Source organism: Penicillium diatomitis (assembly GCF_028827545.1).
Source record: "Penicillium diatomitis strain IBT 30728 chromosome Unknown utg000002l_segment0_segment0, whole genome shotgun sequence".
In the NCBI taxonomy this organism is placed as follows: Eukaryota; Fungi; Ascomycota; class Eurotiomycetes; order Eurotiales; family Aspergillaceae; genus Penicillium; species Penicillium diatomitis.
This window is the reverse complement of record NW_026623174.1, coordinates 488,143-504,996: the sequence shown is the minus strand read 5'-3', so window position 1 is coordinate 504,996 and position 16,854 is coordinate 488,143. Positions and strand designations below refer to the sequence as shown.

General features: G+C 50.1%; 4 protein-coding genes across 4 annotated transcripts; 3 read left to right on the top strand and 1 right to left on the bottom strand.

Moving 5' to 3' along the window:
- Positions 1 to 9,796: 9,796 nt before the first annotated feature.
- N7539_001378 (uncharacterized protein) lies at positions 9,797 to 10,490 on the top strand (the record flags this gene model as incomplete). The annotated part of the gene is made up of 2 exons (XM_056930981.1): positions 9,797 to 10,232; positions 10,303 to 10,490. The coding sequence occupies 2 exons, from the start codon at positions 9,797 to 9,799 to the stop codon at positions 10,488 to 10,490; spliced, it is 624 nt and encodes a 207-aa protein (XP_056793012.1).
- A 134-nt stretch (positions 10,491 to 10,624) lies between these two features.
- On the bottom strand, positions 10,625 to 11,432 carry N7539_001377 (uncharacterized protein; the record flags this gene model as incomplete). The annotated part of the gene is made up of 2 exons (XM_056930980.1): positions 10,625 to 11,124; positions 11,204 to 11,432. The coding sequence occupies 2 exons, from the start codon at positions 11,430 to 11,432 to the stop codon at positions 10,625 to 10,627; spliced, it is 729 nt and encodes a 242-aa protein (XP_056793011.1).
- A 1,268-nt stretch (positions 11,433 to 12,700) lies between these two features.
- Positions 12,701 to 13,777, top strand: zrfB (low-affinity Zn(2+) transporter ZRT2; the record flags this gene model as incomplete). The annotated part of the gene is made up of 1 exon (XM_056930979.1): positions 12,701 to 13,777. One exon carries the CDS (start codon positions 12,701 to 12,703, stop codon positions 13,775 to 13,777), a length of 1,077 nt encoding a protein of 358 aa, XP_056793010.1.
- Positions 13,778 to 14,809: 1,032 nt separating this feature from the next.
- Positions 14,810 to 16,730, top strand: N7539_001375 (Glycerophosphoinositol permease 1; the record flags this gene model as incomplete). Its single annotated transcript, XM_056930978.1, has 5 exons — positions 14,810 to 14,968; positions 15,113 to 15,324; positions 15,385 to 15,536; positions 15,600 to 15,968; positions 16,051 to 16,730. Coding segments are annotated over 5 exons (1,572 nt in total), but the record flags the coding sequence as incomplete, so codon positions are not given.
- Positions 16,731 to 16,854: the final 124 nt, after the last annotated feature.

Sequence of the window (16,854 nt, the reverse complement as noted above, 5' to 3'; positions counted from 1 at the left end):
GGATAACATCCATGATCCAGGGGCCAGGGTCCCTACCTCTCTCAGTCTCCCCCCCCCCCCCCCCCTCCTCCCAATCGAGGGTCCAGTACATGCATAATCGTAATGGTCTCATGTAATGATCTCATGTACATCGTGCACGGAAAGAGATCAGGAGAGGAAGAAGATGATGATGAAGAAGGGAAAACTACTAGAGTAATGCGTTGATCCACTGAACGGGGGTGGAGAGCGCCTCGTGCACGGGTCCTTGCGGCCGACTGGTGAGACTGAGACGAGGTTCATACAGGGTACAGGCGGAAGAAAGCCAAGGTTGCCTCCATCCACGATGTTGTCTCAGACCAGGAGCAAGGAGCACGGAGCACTGAGCAGCAGCTGCACAGCACTGAGTCCTGAATCATGCAACCCCGGCCCTGGCAGGTCCGAGAATAGCATAGTATAGTACATTCATGGTCGCGCCCGTCGCTAGAGAGCCACTGCCGTCCTGTGAAGGTGCCAAGGTGGACAGTACTGCGCAAGTGCGCAGGGACCCGAGTGATTGCTTTGGTCGGAGCCGCACACTATCCGGGCGCTGGCTGGCAAAGAATGTCAGTATCGAGTAGTCAGACACTATGGACTGTACTAGATAGCGGAGAGAATGTCTGTCCAAGAAGGGACGAAATGTAGTTGAATCAGATTGATTGATTGCATTCTGCGCAAGGAGGGGTATATTCAAACATGGAAAAAGTCTATGATACATGCTACTGATTCACAATTGGCCCACCACCACCACAAGGCCGTTGAGTAATCAGACAACAAAAAGATAAAACGACAGGAAAAGTGAACAGGTATTACAAGAATAGTAAGCAAGACCACAGAAAGGACTTGGCATCCTCGACCGGCGAGTCCAAATCAGGGAGGACGAAATCGAACAGGTAAAGAGGAATAAACAGAGAAGAAAAAGAAAAAAAAAAAAAGAAAAAAAAAAAGAAAGAGAGGGAAAGGGAAGAGTAAAAGGTGCACTGGGAGGTAAGACGTCTTTCTTCCCCCCGCCAAGATCCATTCAAAGTGGTGACCAGGTGATCTCCTGAACGAGACAAAAAAAAGAGAGGATCTGAGCGTGAGGAACAGGGAAGAGGAAGAGGACGAAGTGCGGAAGGGCCCATGTCGGCCAATTGTTCGGAGCCGCGCCCACTCCCATGGGAAAAAGGCGTGGCACCTCCACATCTGCGCGTCACAGATGCCAATCTACAACCAAGAGGTGACTTTTGGCCGGGTTGCACATTGGTGCCGCATGCCCCACGCGGTTTCGGCTTCGCCGGCAGAGAGAGAGGGGCTTCGAGGCTCAGACAAACTCCTGTCAAAATCATCTGCGACAAGCGGCGGTCATAATGATGTAGGACAAGGATAGAAGATGTAGACTTGACCCAGGCAGGATTGCTGGAGAGTGGCCCAGAACGTAGAGGAAAGAGAGAGGATATGTGGAGAAGCCAGAGAAGAGGTGTAACCGGAGCGCCTGACGCCGGCGCCAGTTGCGGCTCTTCGGTATGACAAGCTGAGGACGGAGGCATGGAGAGATGGATGGACCAACAGACTCGGCACGAGGCAGTGCCACCCCCTCCCGGAAGAGAGAAAGATCGGTCGCTGGTTGCCTTGCGAGGTCCTGATCTTGTGACAACAATATTTTGCAGCAGATGGCCAGTAGACAGACATGGTTCAAACAGAGGAAAGTCAAGTGTAGTCTCGCGAAGCCAAGAGATCAGTGACTGAGGTCGGGACGAGTAAGGAGACCGACTCAGTGTCGAGTATTCAAAGGATATTAAAAAGGTTATTGTCGAAAAAGAGAGAGGAAGAGAGAGAGAGAGAGAGAGCCAAATTCGAGGGAGAAGTGAAGAACGATTTCATAGAGTAGCCGAAGCTACATGCGATGTGTATGGTCGTTTCATTTGATGCGACATCCCAAGAGCTGGACTGTCGCAGGTTGTTCGTGAGCGCCAGTGGCCGAGGCCAGGACATGTGCGCCAGGGTCATCACAGTCGTTTGGTCTCGAGCGACTTTATTTGGGCAAAGGAGGCAGAGGGCCCTTGGGAGGGGGTCCCGGGCAGGGAGGGAAGTTGGAGTTTCCGATGGAAGGCATCTTGTGTGAGGGACGGAGAGTCGAAAGGAGGAAGAGGAGTGTATGGCGATGGTGAGAGATGAATCTGGAGAGTTGTTGCTGATAGTATGGTAGTGGTAGGAGTCGAGCTGCAGGTCTGATGGTTGAGACTGAGTTCACTTGGGGATCGACAAGGTTGGTGGTTAAGAAGGAAAATCGAAACGGATCGCTGGAGGCGCACACGAATGTTCTTATAGCCAGATATGATTTTCCGGGACATCCAGATACTATTACTGCATCATCATCATGGGGATTTGGATTTAGAAAAATAAATTGCATATTGATTATTTTGGTGTCGATTTTCATACGAACTCATTTTATTCTTTTTTTCTGATTTGTTTTTTTTTTTGGGAAGGGGGGAGGGGGGGGGGGGTTGTTTTCGGGATTATCCTTCCTTTTTTTTTTCCATTTGGATATTCTTTGGTTCCTTGGCTATTAAAAAAGGAAAATCAAAAAGAAAGAAACCAGGTACGCGGAGACCCGGAGTACCCTTCAGGTACACAGCGGTACCGTGGGCGTCCAAAAAGGGACTAGTGCGTTGGATCGATTGTAGCCTGCTTCAAACCTTTCTCCCGTTCCACTTTCATGATTACGATGACTACCTCTCGCTCCATCGCACATCCCTGCCATGAACAGGAGGCTAAGGACAGTCCCACCTTTGATGTGGTCAACTGACGTAGGGAGATATGTGACCCATACAGTGACAAGATTACGATGGACACTTCGGACAGTCTTCCTTCAAGTGTGGGAATGATGGGGAAGGAGGAGACCGTTTCGGCGACCTCGATACCTGACTGGGGCTTGTTGGTAATCCTGCACCTCCATACGGAAATTCAATGGAATGCGTTCGGGTTCTTTCTAGAAGCTCTCCACTTTGGGTCCTCGCGTGGCGGCCTCCCCCCTTTGCCAAACGACGAGTGGATTAGACAGAGGATAGGGGGAGGGTCAGTGGACGGGACTGAAAACATACGCCAGTTCTCCAAATTCCAAAACACCAAGAAAGATTTGCAAGACAGAAAGATCAACATGTGTATTCGCCAAAGAAGAACGGCGAACCGAAAAGGAATGAAAAGGGAGAAGAACATAGATTGGAGGTCGAAGGTTGGACGTGCGACGGGCTCTAATCCTCCTACAGTACAACAGCTTACTGCCTCACTCAAGAGTATATATCATGTAGTATGTACCTCATCATTAGATCACTCCGAGTTACAGCCATCCGATCATCGAATCATCGAGTTCTCTCTGGGTAAGCCTGGAGAGAACGGAGATTCTTCCCCGATTATGACAAGGCCAAGAGATCGGGTCCGCCAGGGCCGAAGGCCGTGGACATTGGAGATAGGCCCGGTGCAAATTGTCGTCTGTCGCAATGGTGATTCTATGATCATTTCCATTTCCCTACAGATTCTAGAAGAGCCACTCCTTCCACGTTGCCAGTGGCCTCTCTAGAATCCCACTCTACATACATCCATGCATGACTCTACAACCTCGGTATCAGTGGATGCTGGATAGTGGTGTTTGGCGGTTCGCGCATCAAAGCCCTTCAAATCTCGTCCACCGCCATACGAAATGCGTCGGCTTTTGAAAAGTGGACAATCTGCTGCCCCCACACACCCATCCCGTTTGGTTGAGGTTGACCCGTCTGATACGCTGAGCGAACTATTTTTGTTTTTTTCCCTTTGGTTTCTCATTTTGGCCAATTTTGGCCAATTTTGACCATCATCATCGCATTGAATACCCAATTTAGACCGTTGCCTATTCAGCCGAGAGATCGCCATCCTGTTGACCCCCAACTTCGCTTGTTGCTGAGCCCTTGTCGATGACCTTACCCAGAAGCCCATCTCATGCAGTGATCGTTCTCGGCAGGCGATGATCGCATCAGCAAGAGGGTTCAAAGAACCTCGGGCCCGAGCGTTTGCTTTTGTCATGACTGGTCCAAGATGACTGACTCGAATGATTTGTTTAGATCAACAAAGCATACCGTGAGAGTATCGGCCCATGGGCGCGGTCTTTATTGAGTCTACGTGGACGTATCAAGATGATGACCTATTGGTGCGATTGGCGATCGGCGTCGGGGGCTTCGGTAGCCGTTGGAGCAGATGAAAGACTTTCATCAACCTTGTCTTTTGTTCAGCTTTCAAAGAACCTGGAGAGGCAGCACTCTTAGGCATATATATGGATCCGTAAGGCTTAGCTTTGAACAATGAAGCGTCGATCTCTCGGAAAGGGGGGACGCTGCCGAAGACCTACGAGACAGCCCTCGATGCGGGAAAGCAAAGAGAAGAGAATACTTCGAGAATGTGCTTTGTAACACTTCCAATGATAAGCCCCTCGTAGCTGATCGCATGGTGTCAGCGTAAGCATCACTCAATTGATGGATCTGTGGTTCCAACTTGATAGATGATGCCTGCGAAGTGACGAGTCTATATATTCCGAAGCATAGATCTCTGTAGAAGTGTAGAGAGCCACGATTCATCGCACAGACTTGATACAGCTAGATACATTGCGACTACAGGTACATGCGACCATGTACATTGTCCATTGGAACGAGTGGTGCTGGGATGTCCAGATCGGGAATGAATGCCCCATCAAAGCAGCAGAGTTCAGGCATCCTCAAGGAAGACTATTGATGCACGGCGACGATCACTCGTATGTAATCAGGAACAAGGCAGCATCCTGGGGGCGGCAGGCATTCTTTGTGGCGCAGAGGGGCTCAGCTCATCCGTGATCGCTTCTTTTCGCTCGACTTGGGTCTCGGACGGATGGAGGTGCGGATCGAAATCAAATAGGAATCGGAGGAAATAAGAGCCCGAGAGCACCTGCATCGGGCTTAGTGGTAAACAACGAAACATCATACAGTAGATGTCGTTTGATAGCCAACCATGATGGTAAGTAATCTAAGATGGGGCCCATCATTTCGTCTCATCAATATGATACATCCCCTTTGTAGCCGGCATGTTTCAGAAAAGGTGAGAGGAGAAGCTGTGCAACTTCGAGAAACAATGCACGTCCAGGATCAACAATAATAATGCATCGTCTGGCGTGCCTGCCCGCATTCTCCAGAGTGCGTTCTCCCGTCCCTGCACAAATGATCCTCGTTGCATTCAAAGGGTGGGGCAATCCAATCCGCATGAAAGGGGTGACTGGTGCTCCAACGTTTCAGGGGGAGGCGAAAAATCCAACCCTCCCTTGCCGTTCACTGGAGAATGGGAAATGACAGTTTCAGGGGAAAGACGTAAGAGCTTCGAGGTGGCAACGGGCAACCATCAACACGGATATACGTGGATACAGGATGGATCTCCTGCTCGTGCAACAAGTGTTGACCATAATGTTGTGAGATTTCCGGATCAACCTTTTCAAAGACATCGATTTCATCCATGTTAGTCCGGAAATTACTGCAGAGTGTACGCGACCCATGGGATATACGAGCGTGCGAATAAATACTTTAATCTAAATATAATTGCGGCCCTAGGAATAGACATCGTGGATTCGACTCATTCGGGCATGAGGATTCCCCAACTCGACACGGCCCTTTTCAAAGTTCAAGCCATGATCGATCCTCGTTGCCCTTCTGCACATGTTGCGCCACTGAGCGGTGATCACTCGAGCATGGATATTTCCAAGTCTTCACCAAGGTTCACATTGACGATCGGCCCGTACATAAGGGGCTTTTAGTTGGAGGCTGGCTTACCCTGGACTTCAGGGTAGTATCGGGCTACGGGCATGATATATATCGAATGAAATCTCCACCCGAGGGTAGTACATAGGTATATCGTTGACCAAGACCTTTTTGAATCTGGAGACTCTTCAAGCTTTCCAGATAACTACCTCTTAGTGGTAGCCCCGAACATGCAATGAAATTCACCTTGGCTCATATAACATACCTAGTGGCTGTTACCTACCAGACTCCTGATGACCCTTGACTGTGTCGCCTCGACACAAATTGTATTAGGGTTTGGACGTGCGACTGGCCACGGCCCCCGCGTCGATTCGCAATGAATCCAATAAATCGTAGCGAAGCCGAATCAACAGAGAGACCATGAAATCACGGGTCACTATTGCCTACAGCCACGAACAAATGTGCTGCGTGTCCGGTTGGTAGGACAAAAAGGGATATGACAGTGTACTGTACGTGCTACCTGAGATGTATCTCGTTTGTCGATCCCACCTGTGTGTACTGTGTAGTGTGTGGTCATGTACTGGGTAGAAGCTTTGAAAGACTTCCCCACACACTCCTCATGCTAATCATGCATGCACATCAGTCGACCAGGGTGCCCGTTTCAAAACATACAAGAAATATGCTCGGAGACCCGGAGACCGTGAGACCGGCGCATGGCCTAGCTACATTCAACTGCAGGCTTATGCACTGCACCCACACGCACACATGTCTGACCGTTGCAGTGCAGCGCCATCGACGTGATCACAATCTCTCCGCTGATTGGGGTCATGCAAAGACTCAACATCGTCTAAAGTAGCGGGTCATTCGGTGTGTCAAAGACCGCCTGCGAGGCAGTCTGTAGATCACGAGCACCCTGAAAAGGTACATGAAGACTAGCAAGGATGCTGCATCTGCATCTTCTTTGACACGGTCGGCTTATCTATCGACCCGTTCAGGGTTAGTGTCAAGCCCTGGAAAGTTCAATGCGCGCAACTTTGATCGAGTGGCTGTAAACAGCAAGTTTACTGATCGATCTGCAGACTGTAATTCTCCGGCCTGCCCCGGATATCCCGCTCCAGCAGGTCGTCTCAAGTTTGGAAGCAGGCGACCGTGCGCCATGACACTGTGCGTGTCAGCGTGGTATACCCGCTTAGCCTGGGGATGTCACATATCCTACAGGTTTGTCAAAGGAGTAAACTTGGAAGGAAAGGCCTTCGGCTCAATCAGCCGTGAATAATATGCCACGTAATTCGATGGACGTTATCTAAATGCCAGGTTTTGAGACTAGCGCGACCATCATTCTGCCCAGTGCCAGTGGGCGGTGCCCACAGGTGCCTGCTTTCAAGCTGCGGGCATGTGATCAGATCATGCATTAGATCAATAGCGTGTGTCATTTGCTGGGATGCAGCAGATTCGTGCAGAACATATCCACTTTGATAACAGGTTAACAGACCACAGTGGGATACTCAATCATATCATCATACATCTGATATTGCAGTGTTGATCGACTTGATTGTACTACTATACTGTATAACTGTGGTAGGACTAATGGACTACACTGCTATAGTATAAGGTGTAATACAATTTGCAAAGTGAAGATACCAAGTGTTAGGTACCTAGGTATGCAAAGAAAAGTGCCGGGAAACCATTCACCTCCCCTGAAGCCTCAGCGACATGTATTCAGTCCCCAGGTAGGTAGGTACCTACCTACGGCGTGGTCTCGATGAAATCTCCGGATACCTACTTGGGTGCTGTCCCCGTCCTTGCCTATCAATCGAAAAGTAAAAGTGTATTGTGGTCTTCTACAGTAGCTCAAGTTTACCTGTCGACGTCTGAGCTATGCTACTATGCCAAGTTACCTATTACGCTGCTGTCCTAACTTATAACTGCTAGACCCGATATCTCGTTCTCGATGCCCAAATGGAGCGCACGGTGGATCCATTGGGTCCGCTTCGAGGTGTGCCTGATGTTGCCTGTACCTTGCAGCCAGATGGATTTGGCGGATCAATGAACAAACGGGTCGGGGGTTTCACCGTGTGACTCACTGGCTGCTCAGCACGCTAACTGAGTATGTCATAGTGCAGAAGCTATTCAGGCATTCTGTGTATCATTCATCGAGAGCTAGTGGAGCCCGAGAAACACCCGTCCCGGTGCCAGATGGGTGAAGGGAAGATGACCAAAGAATGATCAAACGGCTCCGCTAAAGGGAACAATTTTGGAACTGTCACGGAAGGGACGGGAAAAGGAAAGGAGAGGAGTGGAAAGACTCTGGTGGACAACCAGCTTTAAACGGTAATCCCAGGATTACTAGTCGATTCCGTTTTTTGTTTTACTCGGCAGTGGATATTGGGTCGTCGGTCGTCACACAAAGAACACGAAATCTTTTCGAGTGATGGATGGCCACAGATTTGGGTAGGATTCGGGTAGTGCGTGGCGGTGCAGCGCGTGCCCCACCCATGAGGTGATACTGTAGTTTTCACTGCAAGCAGTAGCACATGTACAGCAGCAGACTACTACTGAATCTTTGACTAACTGAGATTGAAGTGGCAGTTCAAGGCATGCATGCGTCAAGTAGTTGAGTGCAGCAATGACTTGGGACTTGAAGACGGTCAAGACTGCAAAGTATCAGTCATAGCATCTTAGCTACATTGTCTGTGCAGACTGTGCCTGAATATATGTGGCCTGTCTATTCCACTTGATTCAACTGATCTCCCCATGAGCCTATGTCCAAGGTACTCTGACGATTGGGTATACCTTCGTGTTTTGCCGAAGCACCTCAACTATTCTGGTTAGCTCTGCTGAATGAATGTCCACCTCACGCTTCCAAATCTGGACAAGACCACTCTCCCAGCCCTAAGCCCAAATTCGGATGACCGTTGCTCGTCAAATTTTAAATCTGGGTTTGTGTTTCAGACTTCGCGAGCACAAGGTCTCCCTCGCGATTTGGCCCGTTTCTAGAAAGGACCCACCCACACGTGGCAAAAAGGGGGTTCCTGGTAGAATTGGACGGTTCGCCGGGCTGTTCCCATGGTTCTGCGGTTCCATAGTTCGCGGGTCGCCCCCCCTTTCGCTTCCTTCCTCTCAGCGTCGCCTAACTACTGTAGGTCAAACACCGTCTGTTTGGCTCCCGCTTGAACCTCAGTCTGACGGATTGACGTTTGGGCTTGAGTTAGAGTGGCTTTGCCCAAGACAGGAAGACCCGCAGCTCGATCCAAATTTGGTCGGACTGGAGAGTACAGCGTGTATCCTGTATCCAGCTATACACATTTACACACGGATCCTCAAGAACGCCCGTCAGCCGGGCCGTTGGGGACAAAATACAAGTGTCGGTGAGACAACTCTTGATATAGCCGGTCATCATCTCGACGAAAGCAGTATAGCGCTGCAACTCGAATGGAAATAGTCTGTACTCTCTCTCGTCTGTACAAAGTTGAGTGTAGTGTGTACTATGTAGCGTGTACACAGCGGGATTGGGTGAGATGCTAGCGTCGCTATATTCCGGGGTCAACAAACTTGGAGCTCGAAGATCTTTTAGCGGGCTAATATGTATAGGACGTACGATGTACTTAAGTTTGCCCAAAGATGTGTTGAAAGGTAGTACAGTACAATAAAAGGTTGCCAGATACACCTTACAGCGGTGCAGCATAAAGCGCGATCTACCTCACAACGACAGAGGATCCTGTCACCGCTGTGAAATATTGATGCCCGTAAATTCTCGTTCGAGAAAACTTGAGGCCGATCGAAGCGATTTCAAGCACCAGTCAAAGATTAAATTTCTCGGTCTCACATGCCACAAAAATTTCAGCCGCTTCAGCTGGTCAGATGACAGTGTGGAGCCCCTGTTTCATCTTTTCTAGTTCAGCTCGAAGAGACCCACTGGGCTACTTCGCTTTCTAAGCTCAGATTCCTGCGACCGAATCCCTTGGGAGCCGCTAGCAAGTCACGGAACTCTCGGAGTGGAAGCCTTATGTGTCTACGTAGATGGCTACCGGTATGACGCCCTAGTTTGCCAAATGCAGCTTAACCTCACCGAGACAATTTCGAAGTCCAAGTGCTCGCGTCTCATTAGCATGACGCACAGCTCCAAAGAGCGTATAGAGAATTCAGATACAGCAATGAGCCAACCTCGCAATGGGGTGGCACGTAGTAACGACGTTGGAATAAAACTATTCTCATCAGCCCTGGTTGTTGTGTCTCAGCCTCCACTAAGTCTATTCCTGTGCATCTCATTTGCCAGCCACGTAGAGAACGTTGCAGACATTGACCCTGCAGAAACCCTTACTGCTCAGACGGTCCAAGCTATCCAGGACTCTGAACTTGGACCAGGGGTCATCGCCACATGCGTAACACAGTCGAGAATCATTCTCCACTATATTCCCGAACACCCCGGGGCTCCGGAGAAGGGGCCGATGCCGCACGTTACCGTATACTTGATCGCAATGCTGCGTCGTGAGCGAGTAGATAGCGATTGTTTGAAGCACAAGCAGAGGACGATGGGTCACTTCCACACCTCCCCTAGCATCGGAGAAAACGACTGCCAATGCCCTTTCAGGGCTTGCTCTTGGCCAGGTTCTGTTTCATGAACGTCAAAGTGTCCAACAACTGACTGTTCTCCAGGGGACGCATGAGATCAAGCTTGCAGTGATTCCAGAAGCCCAGTCTGCAATTGGCTACATTCCCCGATTATCTCGTGATACCGAAGCCTAGTGAAGACAAGACAAATGTTCCGCAGCCGTCAACATAGCAGTGAGCAGGGGCAGTGGTTATCGCGAAGAGCCTGCATAGAGATCACATGAGACGAGTCTCTCGTCAACCGTCAATGCAATGGTAGGAGTATCATCTCAATCCTCCCCTAGGCCAGTCTGAGCCTGACTGGAGATCCATTCCTCCATGAGTGGCTGTTTCGTCGGCGTTGCAACCACACGACTCTGTCCCCTGTCACCCTTTCGAGTGATGAGAAGACACAGCACCCATCCAGTGATATTGAAACTCTCGTACTGAGTGCTGAATCGCATCTTCTTCTCATCTGTGGCTGGCCCTTCTCTGCTTGCGTCATCTCTTTGACCCATAAATATCGAGGCCGAACCATTGTGTGCATTCTCATCGCATGCTTCAGGAATATCCCTGAGATCAATCTCAGCTTCCCCCTCGTCACTGTCCACAACGACTGGTGCTTCGGTAGTGGGATCAAGACCAACAGCGCCATCCATTGTTTCATCCGCAGGCTCATCTTTTAAACTCTTATTGGTCTTCTTGTCTGGTGTCTCAAATATCTTGTTACGAGTCAACAAGGCGTGCCGAGTACGAGATTCGCGAAGGAAAATGGCGACCTCGAATTCATCTGCAGCATTTCGTATGTTGACGTCAGTGTCTTGTGCCGTGGTCAAGTTGTGCGGGAAGAAGAACGGACGCCGACCTACCTTGTACAATGACATCTTTTACAGGCTTACTCTTCTTGCGTGACCACAATTTCTGATTCTCTTCCCTTAGTTTTGGTAGCACTAGTGGGCGGATTGCCTCGAAGACCCGATGCAGAACCGGATCTCGGGTGTTCAGAAGCCATCGGGAGTCGGCCGGGTTATCCAAGTAAATCCGGCACTCTAGCACGGAGTGCTTGCTGATGCGCAAGTATCGGCGAATAGGAGCCATGTCACTGACAATAAATAACCGGTCGGGGCGTGATCCTGATTCAGTAGCAGGACCTCAATGTTGGAGAAACTGTGAGCTCATCGCCTCATCAGGCAAGCTAGCACTCAGAGTGTCGCCCCGGCAGATCCCACAGCAGCAATTGGCAGAAAGTCCTGCCGCCGTCGTCACCGCTTTTTAGACTGAGGTCATGATGCGTGTTCGTTCACCGTGGTACAAGCTCTAGAATCTCAGCAACATCTTTCATACTCGCGAAACACGATATGGTCAGCTCAACCAATGCCTTTAATAAGGCTGAATCTGTATCTCCTACGACCATGTCGAGATCATCCTGTCAAACTAATGGAAGTAAACGTGAAGCTACCTGACGTGATCAGGTCTCGACCGGCGGGGTTCGGAAGAGTCTCGTCCTCAAGGTTCTCACCCGCAACGGACTCGTCCCCAAGGTCCTCACATACTCACCAGGCTGCAGTGTACTGGCAGTACCAAGTACATGGTATTGCTCCAAAACCAATATACAAAGTCAGGTACTAGGTACCTTTACCACACAGTTCTTGATTTTGACGTCTTCTCAATCCACAAGGTCCTCATGGATCCCCCGCCGCTAGACAGCCCGGCTGCAGTCTCCGCAGTTTCTGAAGAGCGACTGTTGATAAACCTGACATGCTCTCTCGTCCATAACGAATTGCAATTGTCAAGACGCTCTTTGCTCAGCTGGTGTGAAGAAGATCAAGAGCGCTTTTCCCATCGCACTCCGCAAATTTCTCGCGGACCATTCCCACGTTTGGACGCATTAGGAAAGAAAGAGCAGCCAAGCTTCGATCCTCCCAAATTTCTGCAGCGATCACCCCGGGCGGACTACTTCTCAGACCGGTTTTTGGGAAACGTGCATTACCTACTATCGGATGAGAGTCCAATTACAATCGCTAGTGCAAAGCAAGTCCTTCTAGCGGTGGTGTGTTGCAGCGAAGGCCTGACAAGTGAGTTTGGACAGGCCAATCTGGTTTGCTCGCACTAGGCATCGCGCTACTGGTTAAACACCCACACGCGGTCCAGTGTTAACACCACACCGACTGCTCGTGATTCCCCTCGCAGTGCCTTGACTGTACATTGTGCGGATTTGCCGGTTACCCTGAGTGCTCTCCAGGCGGTCACTTGGTACTGTTCTCACGTTGCTGAAACGAGATTTCACACTTGCTCATCAATTACTCTGTCCCCGGTGGTTTCCTCTCTGCAGTTTCCTCTCTGCAGTTTCCTCTCTGCAGTCGAGGATGGAAACATCCAATCTTCATGCTCTCATGGGCCGTGCCAATGACGCCTGTGCTACGGGCAATGAATTTGACGGCCGTCTAGGCCTGCGTATCTCTTCCATTTTTGTCATCATGGTTGGGTCTACATTTGGAGCTATATTCCCGGTCTTTGCTCGCCGTTTTGTCGGGAGTGGAGGAATTTCCGGATGGGCTTTCTTCTTTGCTAAATACTTCGGTTCCGGTGTCATCGTCGCCACTGCCTTCATTCACCTCCTTGCTCCCGCGCACGAGGCCTTGTCCAATCCATGCCTGACAGGTCCCATTACGGAGTACAGCTGGGTGGAGGGCATCGTCTTGATGACAATTGTCATGCTGTTCTTTGTCGAGCTGATGGTCATGCGATATTCAAACTTTGGCTCCGGTCATGGCCACTCCCATGATGAGGAAGACCATACCCACACACATATCGGCACTGCTGAACCCATGGTCGAGGAACTTGCCCCAGTGAAGACTCACCACCTTCCTGGTGAAGATCACTTGGGCCACTCCCGCGAACACCATGATTCCGATGAAACTGAAGAGAAAGACACTGTAAAGGAGGAGGACTATGCGGCTCAGTTGACCTCTATCTTCATTCTGGAGTTTGGCATTATCTTCCATTCTGTCTTTATTGGTCTCACCTTGGCAGTCTCTGGCGCGGAATTCACGACCCTCTACATCGTTTTGGTCTTCCACCAGACATTTGAAGGCCTCGGTCTGGGTTCTCGCCTAGCTCTGATTCCCTGGCCAACCTCCAAACGGCTAACACCCTACTTCTTGGGGCTGGCCTTTGGCATCTCAACCCCAATTGCTGTTGCGATTGGGTTGGGGGTCCGAAATAGCTACCCACCCTCGGGACGGACCACACTCATTGTCAATGGTGTCTTTGATTCGATCTCTGCCGGCATCTTGATCTACACCGCGCTCGTTGAGCTTATGGCACATGAATTTATGTTCAGCAACTCCATGCGGAAAGCTCCCATCCGAGAAGTGCTTACTGCATTCATTTTACTTTGCTTGGGGGCTGCCCTCATGGCTTTGTTGGGAAAATGGGCCTAAAAACCCTTTCATGATAATGACTTTCACATCCCTTCCTGTTTCACGAGTTCTTCATCTTCTAGAATCCAATGTGCCTGGTCGCATCATTGATCTATTCTCTCTTCCTATTTTCCCGTTGGTGTTTTGAAAAAGAATTGCGGGGATGATAGACTTCTTCTGACTCGAAAGTCATCCTTTCATTTGTCATCTGTACATACTGGACATTGGATCCTCGCTCGCCAGCCCCCTGATTATGTAGACAATGGTCTTGCTTGGATAACAACTGTAAGACCACCGAGCTTCTTGCCCGTGGCTGGCCCCCAAAAGTCTTTGGCTTTGAGTGAACAGGACTAGATGTAGGTTCTAAATTGACGCTCAAATTGGAAGGACTGCCCGTGGGTTCCGAAGATATCATCACCGACTTCTTTATCTATTCTTGGCGTTCAATACACTTGAGCTACCTTAGGACAGCGTTATGTTATGTGTGCAACGTGCACTCACGTGGCTAGTAGACTAAACATTCACTCACCAGATAAAAGTTGACAGTAGCTGGCGGCTGCTGCGCACCCACGTGCTTTCAATCACTCACTCCTCACTCATATACAGTATAAGATCCTTTCCGTATCCGGTAAAGCTTGGATTCCTCCTTCAGTCCGTCGGGAAAGGATATTTCAGTCCGTCGGGAAAGAATATTGAACCTTCTACCTTGAAAAATCATCGCGGCTGTTCGAAGCATGTCGAAATTCCTTCAATGCGACCCTGACGCTCGCCGCCACGGACAGCTGCGACAGCGACTCATATTGCGCGGCAGAACACGTGGGAAAGCTTCTTGTAAAGTGGCGGCCGCCATGGGCGACGCTTAGCCATAATTTGTCCATCAGGCCGCGCCTAGGGGTGAATCCTTGGGATTCAATTCATCAGAGAGCGCCACGTGCGCTTAGGTACGCATGGACTTGATTATAAGTAACATGGGTTACCCCTCATTGTCCCTTTTACTTCTTCCTTGCATACTCTATGGAATTTGGGGATACCTCGTGTACAGAACGACTCTAGAAAACTGTTCCCAATGGCCGCCCCCGCGCATCTGCCGCCGATGAGAAGACTGATTTAGCCAAAGCCCCGGTGAACCATGCAGTCGATGTGGTGGAGGGCCCCTCATGCGAGGTCACGCAGAAGAAGCAGAGTTTGTCCGACTGGTTCACTATTGTAAGTGTGCGGATGAGTGGGATTTTCGCCCCTCCGATTGCTTTCTGTTGGAATGTCTCCGCTCACGTATCGCTCCTCTGGAGCAAGCTCGGTAGTTTGCCAGTGGCTTTGCCTTGATCAGCGATGGTTATCAAAATAACTTGATGTGAGTACCATCAGATCGCATTTCCTGAAAGCAGCAAAAAAAAAAAAAAAAAAAAAAAAAAAAGAAACTTGACCATCTCTAACGCATGGACTGTTTGCAGGACTATGGCCAATGTCCTGCTCAAGAAAGAATATCCGAGTGAATACACAACGAGTGTCAGCACACGAGTCTCCAATGCCCTGCTTGTCGGCGAGATCATTGGCCAGGTGGTCGTTGGGTGAGTGGTTAGAAACAAGTACTTGGCTTCACCTGATATCTGCTGACTATAGAGATGCAGTTTGACTTGCGACTATCTTGGCCGTAAGACGGCCATCATCTTCACCACACTGATGATCGTCATCGGTGGGATTTTGGCCACTGCTTCACATGGCGCGACAATTGGTGGCATGTTCTGGATGATGACTGTTGCCCGTGGTATTGTCGGGTTCGGTATGACCTATATTATCAATCCATCTCCCATTTCTGATCAATAGAAGACTCATTATCCCACAGGTGCCGGTGGCGAGTATCCCGCGTCCTCTACATCTGCCTCGGAATCCGCCAACGACCTGACACCCAAGCATCGTGGCCCTGCGTTTATTATGGTGACCAACTTTCCCCTATCGTTCGGAGGTCCTTTCGCAGTGTCCATCTTTCTCATTGTCTTGACGGCCTGCCACCAGTCGCACTATAGTACGGTGTGGCGAGTGTGTTTTGGCATTGGATGCGTCTGGCCACTCTCCGTGTTCTACTTTCGGATTCGCATGCTCAATTCCGCTCTGTACCGTCGAGGTGCGATCAAGCGACATGTCCCTTATCAACTCGTACTTCGCTATTACTGGAAGAGCCTAATTGGGACCTGCGGTGCTTGGTTTCTCTATGGTTTGTGATTCCCCTTGAATATCCACCCAGCACACCTCCCTTTTTTGACAGCAGGGCTGATTCCTCAATCTTACCCCCATAGACTTTGTCACATTCCCAAACGGTGTCTTCTCTGGGACCATCATCTCCAATGTCGTCGGCAATGGCACCATTCGTCAGACAGCCGAATGGCAGCTGCTTCTCGGAGCCCTTGCCCTGCCAGGAGTCTTCCTCGGAGCGATACTTTGTGACCGTGTTGGCCGGAAGAATATCATGATGATCGGCTTCAGTGGATATCTGATCTTTGGCCTCATCATCGGCTGCGCATTTGATCGAATCACCAAGATCATCCCTCTCTTTGTGGTCTTCTACGGTCTCATGCAAAGCTCCGGCAACTTCGGCCCCGGCAATATGTTGGGACTATTATCGTCCGAGTCCTATGCCACTGGTGTGCGCGGCACTTGTTACGGTCTCTCCGCGGCAATTGGGAAGACGGGTGCGGCGCTCGGGACGCAAGCATTCCAGCCTATCTCGAACAACCTTGGCAAGAAATGGACGTTTATTGTGGCTGCGATCTGCGGAGTTGTCGGTGTTTTGGTGACGTGGTTCTTTGTCCCTGACCTGTCCGGGGAGGACTTGCGGCTGCGTGATGAGAAGTTCCGTGCATACCTGGTGGCACATGGATGGGAGGGATCCATGGGAGAAGATGAACTCGTCGGTGATGCCAGTGAGGGCATCCCCGAGGCTGTCATGACTGGTGCCTCTGCTGGAAAGGCGTCTTGAGCCGTGCGGGGAACAGGAAGAGGTTGTACGTATACTACATTGTACCTTGTACATTTGATTGTATAGATGGATTCTGTGTCTCAGGAGGACTCGGCTGGTGAAAGCAACAGAGTATCGCTTTCTT